Here is an 18,265-nt window from a genome sequence, read left to right on the forward strand (position 1 = left end):
TGAGTTTTGCAGCACATTCTGCCCTGAAGCAGGGGTTCTCTTACCCTCGCTCTTCCTGTCCTTTTTCCACAACTCTTATTTGTCACCCCATCAAGCATATACCCTGCTCAAAATTACTATTGCCCTTTCTGGCTGCACAATTCCAAATCACATTATTTTCCCTGAAGTCCGTGTCCCCTCCCTGCTGCTGGTGGGAATCTTTCATCAGTTTTATCTCTACAAACCCACTCTCAAACAGCCTGCATTCTCCTCCCAAAGTATTTTCACATTCCTTTCCTGTTTTCAGTTTTAAAGCAATAATAATTCTCCACTGGGCTGCAGTGACTCACTTCCCTTTCCACTGCTGTTCAGTGTACTTTTGCTCATATTAACCAATTTTGCTCTGAAATTTGCTCCTCATGTTCCCTCCGCACTCCCTCTCCACGTGGTCTCTGTTCGGCTTCACTGGCCTGTTCTCTGGGTTAAAGCACAATGACAGGTTGCTGCCACTCAGCACAGAGCCAGCACGGGGGCACGTAGCCCAGCTCAGCTGAACAGAGTGACTGCAACACAGTCTGAGCTGAGCAGATTTCTCCAGAAGTGACTGCAATCCAGATGGCCAAGGCTATTGTTCCTGCCACTGGCATTAATGAGGGCACTGTTCCATGCCAGGGAGTGGTGACCTGTTAACTGTGTGCTGTGAACTGAAAGAAGGGAGCAAGACACAGAATGGGAGGGAGAGAAAGAAACAAGCAGGAGATTGGGAAGACAGAGAATGAGTGGTAGAGACACAATCAAGAGACAAACGCAGCACCTGGAAGAAGAATCTAAAAATCAGACAAGAGAAAAGAGGATGGTGGTAGAGAGAGTGACACGACAAAGAGAAAGAGAGAGATTGAGAATACTTTGATCATTAATCAGTTAAAATGGAACCTGGGATCCAACTCAGTGATAATTTTACTCTGTAACTAACCCTGTACTGTACTTTCTTGGAAGCATTCAGTTCTAATGCATGAAATCATGGAGAAGGGGCCATTCTGCCTGCTGTGTCCATGCTAACTCTCTGCAAGAGAAACTCACCATTTTCCCTATAGTTCTGAAAACTTTTTCACTTCCATTAATTATCTGATTCTCTTTGCGATATCAATTACATTTGCCTCCACCAAACAGACAGGACTTCAGTCCCACATACCGATGCACAGAAAATGCATTAAATAACAAAAGAGATTGCAGAGTTGTGACGTTATATCCTTCAGGCTGGGCCCAAAGAAAAGGTTGAGGGATCACCTTATAAAGCTCCTCAAAATTCTGGGGCTGAATACTGAGCGTGTTTCTGTAGCCATGACGATATCTTTTAAAATCCACTGAAATGACAGGAATGGGAAATGAGTAAAGGTGGATAAATCCCCAGGACCTGATCAGCTGTACATTAGATCTCTGTGTGGAGCTAGGAAAGTGATTGCTGGGCCTCTTACTGAGATATTTGTATCATTGATAGTCACAGGTAAGGTGCTGGAAGACTGGAGGTTGGCTAACATGGTGCCACTGTTTAAGAAGGGTGGTAAGGACAAGCCAGGGAACTATAGACCAATGAGCCTGACCTCGGTGGTGGGCAAGTTGTTGGAGAGAAACCAGAGGGACAGGATGTACATGTATTTGGAAAGGCAAGGACTGATTAGGGATAGTCAACATGGCTTTGTGCATCTCACAAACTTGATTGAGTTTTTTGAAGAAGTAACAAAAGGGATTGATGAGGGCAGAGCGGTGGATGTGATCTATGTGGACTTCAGTAAGGTGTTCAACAAGGTTCCCCATGGGAGATTGATTAGCAAGGTTAGATCTCACGGAATACAGGGGGAACTAGCCATTTGGATACGGAACTGGCTCAAAGGTAGAAGACAGAGGATGGTGGTGGAGGGTTGTTTTTCAGACTGGAGGCCTGTGACCAGTGGAGTGCCACAAGGATCAGTGCTGGGTCCTCTACTTTTCATCCTTTATTTAAATGATGTGGATGTGAGTATAAGAGATAGAGTTAGTAAGTTTGCAGATGACACCAGAATTGGAGGTGTAGTGGCCAGCAGAGTACAACAGAATGTTGATTGGATGGGTCAATGGGCAGAGGAGTAGCAGATTGAGTTTAATTTAGATAAATGTGAGGTGCTGCATTTTGGAAAGGAAAATTAGGGCAGGACTTATACACTTCATTGTAAGGTCTATAGGGAGTACAGGTTCATAGTTCCTTGAAAGTAGAGTCACAGGTAGATAGGATAGTGAAGAAGGCATTTGGTATGCTTTCCTTTATTGGTCAGAGTATGGAGTACAGGAGTTGGGAGGTCATGTTGCGGCTGTACAGGACATTGGTTATGCCACTTTTGGAATACTGCATGCAATTCTGGTCTCCTTCCTATTGGAAGGATGTGGTGAAACCTAAAAGGGTTCAGAAAGCTGACAATGTATTGCAGTTAGCTCTCATGCATTTTCTGTACATTTCTCTTGCTCTTTAATCAAGGTCAACATATTAAAGAGGTAAACGTGTGGCAAAGATTGGTGTGGCAGAAACCATGGGACATTGGTACCAGTACTGGGGAAGGAGAGAGCTGTTCTGATGGCACAGATTCCACCTGAATCATACTGGGACCAGGGTGGTAGCAAATAACAGAACTAAGGCTGTGGATAGGGGTTTAAACAACATAGTGAGGGGATAGGTTCCAGTTACATGGAAAATTATGGAAAAAGTTAAGGGACTGGGGAGGCTCAGGAAAGATTGAAGTTTCCAGGACAAGTAATCAGACAGAGTGTATGAAAGAGTCAGGAATCTAACTTCAGATACAGCAGGTAAAGACAACTATGAGACTGGGACAGTCAACGCAGAACTGCAGATACTGCACTTAAATCTCTGCAGTATACAAAACGAGGTAAAGGAGCTTGTAGCATAGATTGAAATTGGCAGGTTCCATGGTGTGGGTATCACAGAGACATAGCGACAAGAGGATCAGGGCTGGGAACTAAATATCTGAAGGGTCACTTGACTCGAAACATTAACTCTGATTTCTCTCCACAGGTGCTGCCAGACCTGAACTTTTCCAGCAACTTTTGTTCTTGTTTCAGATTTCCCACATCCTCAGATCTTTCTTTTTTTTAAATCCGAGAATACAGGTCCTGTCAAAAGGACAGGCAGATGGGCAGAGGGAGCAGGGTTTCCTTGTTGGTAAGAAATGAAATCAAATCAATAGCCAGAAGTGAGATCAAATGGCAGGTGTAGAATCTGTGTGGGGAACCACAAGAGGAGAAGACCCAGGTGGGGATTATGTGCAGGCCTCCTAGCAGCAGTCAGAATGTGGGGAAGAAAATAAATCAGGCAATAGAAAAGTCAGGTAAGAAAGGCACTATTACAATAATCATAGGGGCGGGGGGGGGCTTCAATATGTAGGTGGACTGGGAAAATCAGGTTGGTAGTGGATCCCTATAAAAGGAATTTACGGAATGTCTACGAGATTTGTTTTGTGAGCAGCTTGTGGTGGAGCACTAGGGAGCAGGCAATTCTAGATGTGGTGATGTGTAATGAGGCAGACCTGGTTGGGAGCTAAGGTGAAGGAATCCCTAGAGATCAGTGATCATAATATGATAGAACTCACCCTGCAGTTTGAGGGGGAGTAACTGGAATCAGATGTCATCTGAGTAAAAGGTCACTACAAATACAGGAGGGAGGAGCTGGCCAAAGTTGAATTGAAGGGAGTCTGGCAGGGAAGACAGCGGAGTCGTAGTTGCAGAGGTTTCTGGCAGTAATTCATCCCAAGGAAGAAGAAACATATGAAGGGGAGGTGAGGCAACTAAAGCTGACAAGGGATGTCAGGGAGAGCGTAAAAGCAAAGAAAAAGCATATACTGTGGTGAAGATTAGTGAGGAGTCAGAGGATTGGGAAAACCAGCCGAGGATAACTAAAAGATCAATAGATGAATAGAAGATAAAATATGAGGATAAATTAGCTAATAATATAAAAGAGGATTGCAAGAGTCTTTTTTAGATATATAACAGGCAAGAGAGAGGCAAGAATGGTGATTGGGTTATTGCAAAATGAGGCTGGAGAAGGAGTGGGGAACAAATGAATGACAGAGGAACTGAAAAGATACTTTGCATCAGTCTTCACATTGGAATACACCAGCAGCAGACCAGAACTCCAAGAGAGTCAGGGTAGAGGTGTAATGGCCATCACGAAGGAGAAAGTGCTGTGGAATCTGAAAGTTCTGAAGGTGGATAAACCACCAGGGGCAGACGGACTACAGAAAGTGATTCTGCAGGTGCTGGAGATCAGAGTCGAGAGTGTGGTGCTGGAAAAGCACAGCAGGTCAGGCAGCATCCGAGAAGGAGAATCGATATTTCGGGTAGAAGCCTCCTGCTGTGCTTTTCCAGCAACACACTCGCGACCCAGATGGACTACAACCCAGAGTTCTGAAGGAGATAGCTGAGGAAATTGTAGAGGCATTGATGGTGATCTTTCAGGAATCACTGGAGTCATGGAAAGAACTAGAGGACTGGAAAATGGCCAATAATACACCTGTGTTAAAGAAGGAAGGAAGGCAGAAGACAGGAAATCTATAGGCTGGCTAGACTGATCATAGTCATTGATAAGATTTTAGAGTCCATTATTCAGGAGAAGATTGCAGAGTACTTGGAAGTGCTTGGTACAATAGGGCTGAATCAACACAGTTTTATGCCTGATACATCTGTTAGAATTCTTTGAAGTGGTAATGAGAAAATTAGACAAAGGAGAGCCAGTGGGTGGGATCTATTTGGATTTCCAGGAGGCCTTTGACAAACAAGGTGCTGCACAAGAAGCTGCTGAATAAGAGCCCATGGTGTTAGAGGCAAGGTACTGGTATGGACAGAGGATTGGCTGACTCTCCGAGGGCAGAGAGTGGGGGTAAAGGGGTCATTTTCAGGTTGGCAGCCAGTGACCAGTAGAGTTACACAGGGGTCAGTGTTGGAACTATATCTACTCATATTATACATTAACGATCTGGACAATGGAACTGAGGGCGTTGTTGCTAAGTTTGCAAATGACACAAAGATAGGTGGAGGGACAGGTAGGTGTTGAGGATATGGGGAGGCTGTAGAAGGACTTATACAGGCTAGAAGAGTGAGCAAAGAACTGGTAGAAGGAATACAATGTGGGAAAGTGAGAGGGCATTCACTTTGGTAGGAAAAATAGAGGTGTAAAATATTTTCTAACAGGGAAAGGATTTGGAAATCTGAAGCACAAAGGGACTTGGGGGTCCTAGTTCAAGATTCTCTGAAGGTTAATGTGCAATTTCAGTGGGCAGTTAGGAAGGCAAATACAATGTTAGCACTAATTTTGAGTGGGTTAGAATACAAGAGCAGGGATATACTGCTGAGGCTGTATAAGGCTCTGATCAGACCACATTGGGAATATTGTGAGCAGCTTCGTGTCTCAGGAATGGAGGGCTTTCATATGATGACTAAGGGTTTGTATTCGATGGAGTCGAGAAGGATGAGAGGGCTTGTGATCGAAACTTACAGGATCCTGAGACCTGGATAGAGTGGACGAGGAGAATGTGTTTTCACTAGTGGGAGAGACTTGGACCCAAGGGCACAGCCGCATAGTGAAGGGATGACTCGTTAAGAGTTGAGATGAGGAGGAATTTCTTCAGCCTAATCTGTGGAAGTCATTGCTGCACTAGGCTGTGGAGACCAAGCCATTGACTGCATTCACTACAGAGACAGGTAGGTTCTTGATTAGTAAAAGGATCAAAGGTTACAGGGATTATGCAGGACAATGGGGTTGAGAAAGATATCTGCCATGATGGAGCAGACTTGATGAGCCAATGGTCTAATTCGGCTCCTGTATCTAATGGTCTTACGGTCTAACAGGAACATTTTTTTTTCATTGGTTCTGGCATCAGTAACCGGGCCTGGTCAGCGGTCTTACCTTCCAGACTGCTCTCGTTACATGGTTCCAGCCGGTCACCATTTACCATCCTCCTACAGACCAGCTCCATGGGATCATTCTCAGCCTCTGCCAGCTCCAGTATCTGTGGCGTGTTTGGTGGAGTCAGGAGGCAGGAAGGATCCAGTGCCAACTTCTTCTGGCCAATGTCCTGTTGCCCAGGGAGACTGTTCTGGAGCTCGAGGCTCTTCAGTTTGTGTGCCAGCTCGGCCTGGCAGGATCGAAGGCTCCCTGGGCCATGGCCATGGAACAGGGAATGGTCCATTCGGAGGGATTTCCCTCCACACATGGAGCTGGAATGATGGCTGCTGTCCTGATTGGCACAATGCCCAGAAACATCTGCAGAGCTGGGCATCTTCACCTCTGCTCCTGCTCCCATTGCCACTCCAACTTTGGGAACTGCTCCCATTCCAGCTCCTGCTCCCATTCCAGCTCCTGCTCCCATTCCAGCTCCTGCTCCTTCTCCAGCTCCTGCTCCCATTCCAGCTCCTGCTCCCATTCCAGCTCCTGCATTCTGAAACAGAGGGAAGACATTACAAATTCATTAGTTAAACCTCACTTCGTGGATCCAGTCCTCATAATGTCACACCTTCAGGATGACTGGTCTGACTGCTCCGTTGGACGGTCTGTACAGCACAAGCTCCGCCAATGTATACCTAACCCTCAAAAAGGGACCCTGCAAGAAATGTCAGGCTCAGCTGGGTGGTGGGAGATCTGCCGAGGGATCCTATGACCAAGAATTCACCTCATTCAGAAAAACATAAGAATTAAGAACAAGAGCAGCCCATTCAGTTCCTCGTGCCTGCTTAACCATTCAATACCATCCCGGCTGATCTCAGCTCAGCCTCAACTCCACTTTCCTGCCCACTCTCCACAACCCTTCCTCCCATTAAACATCTGTCTCTCTCCTCCTTACATTTATTCACTGTCTCAGCATTCACTGCACTCTGGCAAGTGAACTCTGTAGATTCACGACACTTTGAGAGAAGTAATTTCTTCTCATTAATTAATTAATTGATTTCACCCTGCAGATCGGGGAAGACAGTGTGGATTTTCTCCCTGCTCAGACCAGCGCTTTAACTGAAGTCAGTTTTTGTGACGAAGACCAGCCACATGTGGAATCTCTCGGACCCCAGGCAGCCTGTGGGTCAGCCACATGTGGAATCTCTCGGACCCCAGGCAGCCTGTGGGTCAGCCACATGTGGAATCTCTCGGACCCCAGGCAGCCTGTGGGTCAGCCACATGTGGAATCTCTCGGACCCCAGGCAGCCTGTGGGTCAGCCACATGTGGAATCTCTCGGACCCCAGGCAGCCTGTGGGTCAGCCCCTTGCTACTAACCCATTGACTGATTGCTCCAAGGTGTCGCTGAGGAATTTGATTGATGAGGAAGAAAGGAGTCCCTCAACATCAGCCACCAACACTCGCTGGTGCTGAGTGACTGACACAATCAGAAATGGAAATCAAATAAACTCACAGAATGTATGGCATCAGCTTCAACATTATGCCTCTGACTATCCCAATCCAAAGTGATGACATTTTCAAATGTTTTGATGAGATTTTTGAAAGATTTGGAATGTAAATCTCTGTTAAATTCAAAGCTTGGCTGTCTTTTAATCAGTGCCCGATCTCTGATCTCTCATCCTATCTGTCTCTGTCTCTCCCCTCTCTCTGTCCTTCATAAGACATAAGAGCAGAGTAGGCCATTCAGCCCATCGAGCCTGCTCTGCCAGTCAATGAGATCATGGTTGATCGGAAAACCCTCAACTCCATATTCCTGTCTTTTCCCCATAACTCTTGATTCTCACATTGGTTTAAAATCTCTCTTTCTCAGTTTTAAATAATCTAAATGACCCAGCATCAGCGGGACCCAGCCTCAGCAGTCCCCAGCAGTAAACAAATTCACTACCCTCAGAGAAGAAACTCCTTCTCACCTCTGAACGATGTCCTCTGGTCCTAGTCTCTCTCACAAGGGGAAACAACCTTTCTGTTACTACCCTCCAAGTCCTCTCAGAATTTTGTCTGTTTTACTCACTTACTCACCCTCTCCCCATTAAACAGTCCCTCCATCCCCGGGAGCAGCCGAGTGAACCTTCTCTCAGCTGCCTCCGATGCCAGTTTATTGTTCCTTCGCTAAGGAGTACAAAACTATTCTCAGTATTCCAGCTGTGGTCTGACTGATGCCTTGTGTAATTTTAGAAAGACTTCCCTACTTTTACACTCCATTCTCTCAGAAATAAAAGCTATCATTCTGTTTGCTTTCCCTATTACACACTGAATTTGGATGCTAGCCTTTTGTCAACCAGGCTTGGCCATTCCAAAATCCCCCTGTTCTGTAGCTTTCTGCCATTTTTCTCCATTTGACAAATATTCAGCTCCTCTATTCTTCCTGCCAAAATGCAAAACCCTCACATTGTTTCACATTGTTCTATCTGCCAAGTTCCCAGTTACTCACTTATCCTGTCTACATCCTCTGCACAGTCTTGCTTTTGTATCATCTGCAAACCTGACAATAGCACTTTCTTTGATTAGATTAGACTCCCTACAGTGTGGAAACAGGACCTTCGGCCCAACAAGTCCACAATGACCCTCCGAAGAGTAACCCACACAGACAATCGCCCAAGGTGGGAATCGAACCAGGGTCCGATTGGTGGGCGGCACAGTGGCACAGTGGTTAGCACTGCTGCCTCACAGCACCAGAGACCCGGGTTCAATTCCCGACTCAGGCGACTGACTGTGTGGAGTTTGCATATTCTCTCTGTGTCTGCGTGGGTTTCCTCCGGGTGCTTCGGTTTCCTCCCACAGTCCAAAGATGTGCGGGTCAGGTGAATTGGCCAGGCTAAATTGCCCATAGTGTTACGTAAGGGGTAAATGTAGGGTTCTGGGTGGGTTGCGCTTCGGCAAGTCAGTGTGGACTTGTTGGGCCGAAGGGCCTGTTTCTACACTGTAAGTAATCTAATCTGATCTAGTCCCTGGCGCTGTGAGGCAGCACTGCTAACCATTGAGCCACCTTGCCACCCACTTTTCTTCATCCAAGTCATTAATGTAATGTATCCCAGCACTGATACCTGTGGCACTCCATTAGTTACAGGTTGCCATCCTGAAAATATCCCCCTTAACCTAATTCTCTGTTGTCTATAAGTTAGCCAATCCTCTATGCATGTTTATATACTGCCTCCTACACCATAGGCTCTAGTCTTATTAAGTAGCCTAATGAGAGGCACCTAATCAAATGCCTCTGAAAATCCAAATGTATTCCATCTGCCGCTTCCCTTTAGATTAGATTCCCTACAGCCCTTTGGCCGAAGACGTCCACACTGAACCTCCGAAGAGGAGTAACCCACCCAGACCCATTCCCCTACCCTACCCTACATTTACCCCTGACTAATGCACCTAACACTATGGGCAATTTAGCATGGCCAACTCACCTGACCAACTCCTGTGGGAGGAAACCCACACAGACAGTTTCCCAAGGCTGGAATCGAATCTGGATCCTTGGTGCTTTGAGGCAGCAGTGCTAACCACCAAGCCACCATGCCAGGCCTCTTTAGCTCATTCTCTTTTTCTTCCTTGCTTCTCCGTGTCTGTCTCGCTCTCTTTTTTTTGTCTCTCCTGCTAGTGGATCTTCCCTTATTAACAATGACAACATATCATTAACTACCAAGTACTTTGGGACATGCTGTGGTTTGGACAAAGACTTCTTTGTCTTTCACTGAAATCACAGACAGCTCAGGATATTGTTGACTGAAGATTCACCAGACTGAATCCTGAATGAGGAGAGGCGAGGATGACTGTGCCTGTACTCATTGGAGTTTCAAAGAATGAGAGAGTATCTGACTGAAATGTCGAAAATTCTGACAGGACTGGACAGACTGGGCGCAGGGATGCTGCTTCCCTCTCTGGGGCAGGCTAGAACCCTGGCGTATAGTTTAATTACAGAGTAGGCCATTTCAAATTGAAGAGAAATCTCTTCACTCAGAAAGTGTGGAATTCCACGGAAGGCTTTAGAGATTAAGTCACTGAGTACATTCAAGAAAAAGAAGATACATTTCTAGACATGAAAGCTGTCAAGGTGCATCGGGAAAGAGATGTATGGTTTTGTAATGGAGGATTATCAATGATCATGTTGAATGGTGCAGCAAGCTTGATGGGCCAAATGGCCTATACCTGCTCCTATTTTGTGTAACTTTAACCGTCTGAACTGACTCAGAACCCGTGCTGACCATTCCTCCCTTATCTGTCTTCTCCAGAGCTTTGAAGGACAGTAGGCAGGAAGTAGGAGATACGTTATGGAAATCTGCAGGACAAAGGCAGCACCGTTGGCTCAGTATTAGGATTGTTGCCTTACAGTGCCAAAAACCAGGGTTCGATTCCATTCTCAGCTGACTGTCTACGCCATGAAGTAAAAGATTCGGTAGAGGTATTAAATGAATACCTTGCTTCTGTTTTCACCAAATTAAAAAAATGGTGACAAGAGCAGAGTTGAAAATGTGGATATTGAGCAACTGAGCATTATAGTGTCAGATAAAGAAGAGGCTGGTAGCAGTCCAGGTAGAGAAGTCACCAGGCATGGATGGATCAATCCGAGATTGCTGATCGAGGTAATGGAGCAAACTGTGGAGCCGCTGACAGAAATTTTCCAGGTCTCTCTGAACACAGGATTAGTCCCTGGGCACTGGAGGACTGCAAGGGTGACACTGTTGTTTAAGAAAAGGGCAAAGGATAATCCAGGAAACTAGAGTAGAGCTGTGCATGTCGTATAGTTGGATTTTCAGAAAGCATTTGATACGGTGCCACACAGCAGTTTGGTTAGAAAATTAGTGTTGAGAGTGTGGTGCTGGAAAAGCACAGGAGGTCAGCATCCGAGGAGAAAGAGAATCGATGTTTCGGGCATAAGCCCTTCATCAGAAAACTAGGAATGTTTAGGATTGATGGGTCCTTGGCAACATGGATTATATGTTGGAAAATACATGGGAACAGAGAGTGGATATGGGTGGGCACTTCTCAGATTGTAATTATTGAGTTGAAAATGGATTCCCCAGGAATCAGTATTCAGGCCCCTGCTTTTTAGATTATTTCTAAAATTTGGAGATGGGTTTTGAGGGCAGTATCTCTAAATGTCCAGATGACGCTAAGTTAGGGAAGAATAGTGAATTGTGAGGATGACGTTGAATGGCCATAGAGAGACATTAACAAGTTTGCCAAATGGGCAGACAGCTGCCAGATGAAATTCAATTTAAAGCAATGTGAGGTAATATATAGAAACATATAAAATAGGTGCAGGAGTAGGCCATTCTGCCCTTCAAGCCTGCATCACCATTCAATATGATCATGCAATCTCTATATCCCATTCCCACATTCTCTTCATACCCCTTTATCCGTTAGGGCCACGTCTAGCTCCCTCTTGAATCTATGTAACGAACTGGCCCCAACAGCTTCCTGCGGGAGAGAATTCCACAGGTTCACAACTCTCTGAGTGAAGAAATTCTTCCTCATCTCAGTCCTGAATGGCTTACCCCTTAATTTTGGACTGTGATCCCTAGTTCTGGACCACCACAGTATCAGGAACATTCTCCCTGCATCTAGCCTGTCCAGTCCCATCAGGGTTTCATATCTTTCTATGAGATCGCCCCTTATTCTTTTAAATTCCAGCGAGTATAAACCCAGTCGATCCAGTCTTTCCTCAGGTCAGTCCCGCCATCCCACGGATCAGTCTGGTGAACTTACGCTGGAGTCCCTCAGTGGCAAGAATGTTCCTCCTCAGACTAGGAAACCGATATTCAAGGTGTAGTCTCACCAAGGCCCCGTATAATTGCAGCAAGACACCCTTATTCTGACTGTCCAATCCTCTCACTATAAAGGCCAGCATGTCATTCGCTTCCCTCACTACCTGCCGCACCTGCATGCCAACCTTCAGCAACTGTTCCACCATGACACCCAGGTCTCATTGCACCTCACCTTTTTCCTAAACTGCCACCATTCAGATAATCATCTGCCTTCCTGTTTTTTCCACCAAAGTGTATAACCTGACATTTATCCACATTATATTGCATTTGCTCAGTCTATGCCGACTCAGCCAATGTTGGTAGATGCTCTTTCTGGGGAGAACAGGAGCACAGGGACTATGGGGTTCATGTACACAATTCTCTGAAGGTGGCCAGGCAAATTGAAACATTTCTTGAGAAGCTTATACAGTTCTTGGGTTTATAATTAGAGGCACAGAGTATAAAAGCAAGGTAGTGATGCTACACCTCTACAATTCGTTTGGAGTATTGTGTTGCATTCTAGACACTTTATTTAAGGAAGGGTGTTAAAACCCTGGAGAAAGTGCAAAGGAGATTTACAAGAATAATCCCAAGCATGAGGGATTTTGCATACAAGGAAAGATGAGAGAGATTGGATTCATTCTCCTTGGAGCAAAGAAGATTAAGAGGTGACTTTACTGAGGTGTTTTAAATAATGTACAACTTTGACCAGGTAAAGGAGGATATTCTGGTTCCAGCAATGGTATGTCAGTAACTAAAGGTCACTATTTCAAGACTGGCAGCAAGGGAGCTAGGAGTGAGATGAGGAGAAACTTCTTCACTCAGAGAGTCATTCAGATTTGGAATGCACGGATTGGGAGAGTGGTGGAGGTGGATTCCATGGAGGTTTGAAAAGAGAGCTGGATATATATTTGAAAGGGGTTAATTTAGAAGGCTACAGAGACAGGACTGGGGAATGGGACTACCTGGGTCACTCTATTTGGAGCCGATAGACATAATGGGCCGAATGGCCGCCTCCTGTAAAATTCTATTATTCAATGATTCTACGGAGGGGTGACCTCATTAAAACTTACAAAATTCTTACACTGTATGACAGGGTGGATATAGATCAGAATGTTTCTCCTGGATGGTAAACTTAGAACTAGATGGCCTAATCTCAAAATAAGGGGCAGGTCATTTAGGACTGAGATGAACAGGGTTTTGAAAAGGGTAGTGATTTTTTGGAAGTCTCTGCCCCAAAGTTTAATTGAAGCTCAGTTATTGAGCATGTTCAAGACAGTAATCGGCAAGAATCCAGAGACTAATGACATGAACAGACATAGAGACAAGTGAGAGATTATTGAAGGAGATGATCAGCCCTTGATCAGTATGAACAGCAGACAGGTCCGATGGGTTGAATAGCCTACTCCCGTTCCCATACATCTCAATGTGGATTTTTTTCACAGCTCAACAAGGTCACAAACAACATCAGCTCTCTGCATGACATCTTTCTTAACTTGACAAAGATTATGTCAACTCTAGGAAATTCTAAAGTATGGATGGCCTTCAAAATTCACCACCATTCTGTACCTGCTCTATAATGATATGTGAGTGGTGATCTTGAACAATGGCTGAAAATGTGTTGCTGGTTAAAGCACAGCAGGTTAGGCAGCATCCAAGGAACAGGAAATTCGACGTTTCGGGCCAGAGCCCTTCATCAGGAAACGTCGAATTTCCTGTTCCTTGGATGCTGCCTAACCTGCTGTGCTGTAACCAGCAACACATTTTCAGCTCTGATCTCCAGCATCTGCAGACCTCACTTTTTACTCGGATATCTTGAACAATGGATCCATTCCACAGCCCTGAGGTTAAAATAGGTGTCAACACATCAACTTTTCTTCTGAGCTTCCTAGCTATCAGGCTCTGTCTGAGTAAACACGTTCCCTGCTGGAATTCAGCTTATTTATTGAGTGGACAGTAAAGTAATTAATGTTGGACGACTTCAATCAAAAACTAAGGATAGCCTGGTTTCAGTCATTGAGTTTTAACAGACAGTGCTGCAGTCAGTGCTTTGTTAGAAATGGATCTTCAGGGAATCGCTGATGTATTTATTCAGGCAGATGAGAAGGTGGGACTCACACTCAATGGTTGGAAGATCATAGTTCCCTACCAGCAAACTCAAAATACAGCCGGGCTAGGCCCATCGATTTGGATTCACATTGAGGGCCAGGAAAATGCAGAACATCCTCAGTAGCTCGGAAGTTCTTTTTCACAGGAGGTTGGCTTTGACAGAAATTCTGCAGCACATACAACTTCTTGGAACCCGAGGAAGCGTGTGTTTGAAGGTTGTGACATCAAATCCATGACATCAGGGTCTCTATTGGCAGTATGAGGCTGAAACATGGAGAAAGTTGCCAGGACAAGATGTACCTCAAGACACTGCAGCCATACCATCAACACCACCACTGGGAGAGCCTGTGTGTGGGCAGATAGACACACCAGCGTGCTCACACAAGCTCCAAGCTGACAATGACCCACAATCGTCTTTGCTGGGTTTAGTCAGGACACATTCATTGGGGGAGGACAGAAGAAGCACTTCAAGGATGTGCTGAAAACCAACCTGATAAAATTCTACATTAACATCAGCTCCTGGGAGACTATCACCCTGGACTGAACCAAACAGAGGCAGAATCTATGGGATGGACTGCAGCATTTTGAGACCCAATATTTGCAAAATGAAGAGGAAAAGCAAGAGCAATGAAAAGAACAAGTCATGAGCTGCACTGATGATAAACAACCAGATATCCCACATGAGCCAGAAAATCTGTAAATCACAAGTCAATATCATCAGCTACTTTTGAGTAGTAGAAACGAACATGCTCACCTGCGACGGAAAGCCAACCATAAGAGAAGACTGAAGCTGAATACAGCTCTTGTGTTACAGTTTGGTGTGTTTTGAATTGTTACAGTCAGTTAAACAGGCCTCAAAAACTCCTCAATTAGAAAGGTCTGCTGAGCCATTGCCCATCACCACCTCCTGCTCAATTCAGTTCAACACATCTTACTCAGTAACTAGCAACTGTCTACACTTGTACCAATCTGCTAATGCTAACCCACACTATCAAAAAAACACTCAGCTCCACAGTAGGACCCTTACTCTAAATCAGGCCTGGTGTGTCATCCCTTCCCCAGTGACTCACTGCAGTTAACTCCTTCCTTGAATAATAGCGACTTACCCTGACCTTGCTAAGTAAACACGAATCTACCCAGCGAGAGCAAATAGTGGGAACTTTATTTACGCACCGTACCTTTGGGAACTCTGGGGGACACAATGTAGTGGGGGTATGAGGAGAAATTGCTGAGTAGGTTAACCTTGCTGTGATTCAATCTTCAAGGGTTAATGACTGTCCTGTTGCACTGAGCTTTATTTATGGCAGCTAAAGGGTTAATCACCACTTGTTAGGGTGTTACGCCACAGGAAGTGCTATGCCAATACCTTGCTGGATGTTTATACAACATCCAGTTGCCAAAATCCTGAGGAAGAAAATGCAAAAATGCCATATCTGAAGTAAGATCTCAGGCTAAATGCAGCTGCTGTGGATGACTCAACAAAGATCCACGGAGTCTGAGAGAGGAAACACCGACTTCACTGCCACAAACACATCCAACCAGTGACAGAGAAAATGATGCAATGTTAATGGAATTTCAGAGAAGACAAAGCAGTGAACGGAAATCTCAGTGCACAAAGCCATTGTCATTTCATTGTTATCATTATGAAGACAGAGAACATGCAGATATGGAATTAAATCATGAGCATAAGGAGGTGGAGAGACATGTGACACATGGAGAAAACCGCACTTCTGTTAGCTGGAACGTGTGCAAGAGAGGGCAGAGGAAGCAGATTCAATAGCAACATTCATAAGGAAATTGCACACTGGCAAATACACAACACAGAAACTTGCAGGACTATGGGAAAAGAGAAGAGAGTGGGACTAATTGGAGAGATCTTTCAAACAGCCAGGGCAGACCCAATGCACCAAACAGACTCCTCGAGCTGTAAGGTTTTCTCATTCTGGATTATTGGACCTAACCTCACCTCATCTACTCACATACATCCCAGCAGCAACTGATTTCAGTCACAAACCTACATCTTTATTATTAAAACAGTGAACAGCAAGTGTTACACTGTCGGAGGGTCAGTGCTGAGGGAGTGCCACACTGTCGAAGGGTCAGTGCTGAGGGAGCGCCACACTGTCGAAGGGTCAGTGCTGAGGGAGCGCCACACTATCGGAGGGTCAGTGCTGATGGAGTGCTGCACTGTCGGAGGGTCAGTGCTGAGGGAGTGCCGCACTGTCAGAGGGTCAGTGCTGAGGGAGTGCCGCACTGTCGGAGGGTCAGTGCTGAGGGAGTGCCGCACTGTCGGAGGGTCAGTGCTGAGGGAGTGCCGCACTGTCGGAAGGTCAGTGCTGAGGGAGTCCTGCATTGTTGGAGGGTCAGTGCTGAGGGAGTGCCGCAGTGTCGGAGGGTCAGCACTGAGGGAGTGCTGCACTGTCGGAGGGTCAGCACTGAGGGAGTGCTGCACTGTCGGAGGGTCAGCACTGAGGGAGTGCCGCACTGTCGGAGGGTCAGTGCTGAGGGAGTGCCGCACTGTCGGAGGGTCAGCACTGAGGGAGTGCCGCACTGTCGGAGGGTCAGCACTGAGAGAGTGCCGCACTGTCGGAGGGTCAGCACTGAGGGAGTGCCGCACTGTCGGAGGGTCAGCACTGAGAGAGTGCCGCACTGTCGGAGGGTCAGTGCTGAGGGAGTGCCGCACTGTCGGAGGGTCGGTGCTGAGGGAGTGGGCACTGTCGGAGGGTCAGTGCTGAGGGAGTGTTGCACTGTCGGAGGGTCAGCCTTCTGGGTATTTAAATCAAAGCCATTCTTGCCCTATCAGGTGGATGTAGGAGATCACATAAACCTCTTCTGATGAAGAGCACCCCCGCCCGCCACTCTCCATTACGTTCTCCTGGACTCGATGTTTATTTGTGAACCAACATCACTGAAATAGATTCACTGGTCAATATCTCATCTCAGTATTTCTTTATTCTTTTGCATTGATGTTATCACTGGCAAGGTCAGCATTTGCTGTTTATTAACTTATTATTTCTGAGACTACCTTCTGATTTCAGATGCATTATTTCAATTTCAATCCCACCAGCCGCCTCGATGGGTTTTGTACCCAGTTCAGTCATCTAAGTTTCTGGAATACTAATCCAGTCAGTGATCTTCCCTCAATGCCAGTTTCCCCGTGCCAGCTTGCTGTGTAGCTGCTGCATTACAAAGTGGCTACACCTCAGTAAAATACATTATTGGACTAATTGGGATGTTACAAATACTGCTGCGGAAAATACAGGTTCTTTTTTTTTTGGAATAAGCAGAGCATCTGGTAAGAAATGATTTCTTGCTGTTGTTACTGAAATGAAAGACACGCCCAGCCTGTTTCACCATAACATCATATATTCACTCCTGGGACATGGATATTGCTGGCTGTGGTGATATTTATTGCCCGTCCCTAGTGGTCCTTGAGAAGGTGGGGGTGAGCTGCTTTCTTGAACCACTGCAGTCCACCGGCCATAGGTTGACCCACAATGTTCCTAAGGAGGGAATTCAGGGTTCTGACCCAGCGGCAGTGAAGGAACGACAATATACTTCAAGTCAGGATGTTGAGTGGCTTCATAGAAAACATGGTGTTCCCATGTACCTGCTGCCATTGTCCTTCAACATAGAAGTGGTTGTGGGTTCGGAAGGTGTTCTTTAACAATCTCTGGGGAATTTACGCAGTACATCTTGTATGGTGTGAACACTGTGTAATCATCAGTGAACATCCCCACTTCTGACCTTATGATGGAGGGAAGGTCGTTGGTGAAGCAGCTGAAGATGGTTGGGCCTAGGACATTATCCTGAGGGACTCCTGCAGAGATGTCCTGGAGCTGAGACGACTGACCTCCAACAACCACAACCAGCTTCCTGTGTGTCAGGTATGATTCTAACCATCAGACAGTTTTCCCCTAATCCCCATTCATTCCAGTTTTGCCCGGGCTTCTTGATGCGACACTCGGTCGAATGCAGCTTTGATTTCTAGGGCTGTCACACTCCCCTCCCCTCTGGACTTCAGCTCCTTTGTCCATATTGACCCTAGGCCGTAATGAGGTCAGGAGCTGAGTGGCCCTGGAGAAACGCAAAACTGGGTGTCACTGAGCAGGTTATTGCTGAGCAGGTGTGCCTTGATAGCCCTGTTGATGACCCCCTCCATCACTTTACTGATGATGGAGAGTATTGTGATGGAACGGGAATTGGCTGGGTTGGATTTGTCCTGCTTTTTGTGTACAGGACATATCTGGGCAATTTTCCACATTGTCGGGTAGATGCCATCGTTGTAACAGTACTGGAAGAGCTTGACTAGGGGAGCTGCAAGTTCTGGAGCACACGCCTTCAATATAATTGCCAGAATGAGGCCAGGACCCATAGTCTTTGCAGCATCCAGGGTCTCCAACCGTTTCCAATCGTTTCTTGATGTCATGTCAAATTGCTGGAGACCAG

General features: G+C 46.0%; 1 protein-coding gene across 3 annotated transcripts in view; it reads right to left on the reverse strand.

The window, feature by feature from the left end:
* The window catches only part of radil2a (Ras association and DIL domains 2a), a 108,628-nt gene that overhangs the window by 14,659 nt on the left and 75,704 nt on the right, over positions 1-18,265 (reverse strand). For all 3 annotated transcript variants that reach the window (XM_060844658.1, XM_060844659.1, XM_060844660.1), the window contains exon 13: positions 5,927-6,458. In XM_060844658.1, coding sequence (XP_060700641.1) covers positions 5,927-6,458 — 532 coding nt within the window. The remainder of the gene's footprint in view (positions 1-5,926; positions 6,459-18,265) is intronic.

The sequence above is a fragment of the Hemiscyllium ocellatum genome, chromosome 25 (genome assembly GCF_020745735.1).
Source record: "Hemiscyllium ocellatum isolate sHemOce1 chromosome 25, sHemOce1.pat.X.cur, whole genome shotgun sequence".
Classification (NCBI taxonomy): Eukaryota; Metazoa; Chordata; class Chondrichthyes; order Orectolobiformes; family Hemiscylliidae; genus Hemiscyllium; species Hemiscyllium ocellatum.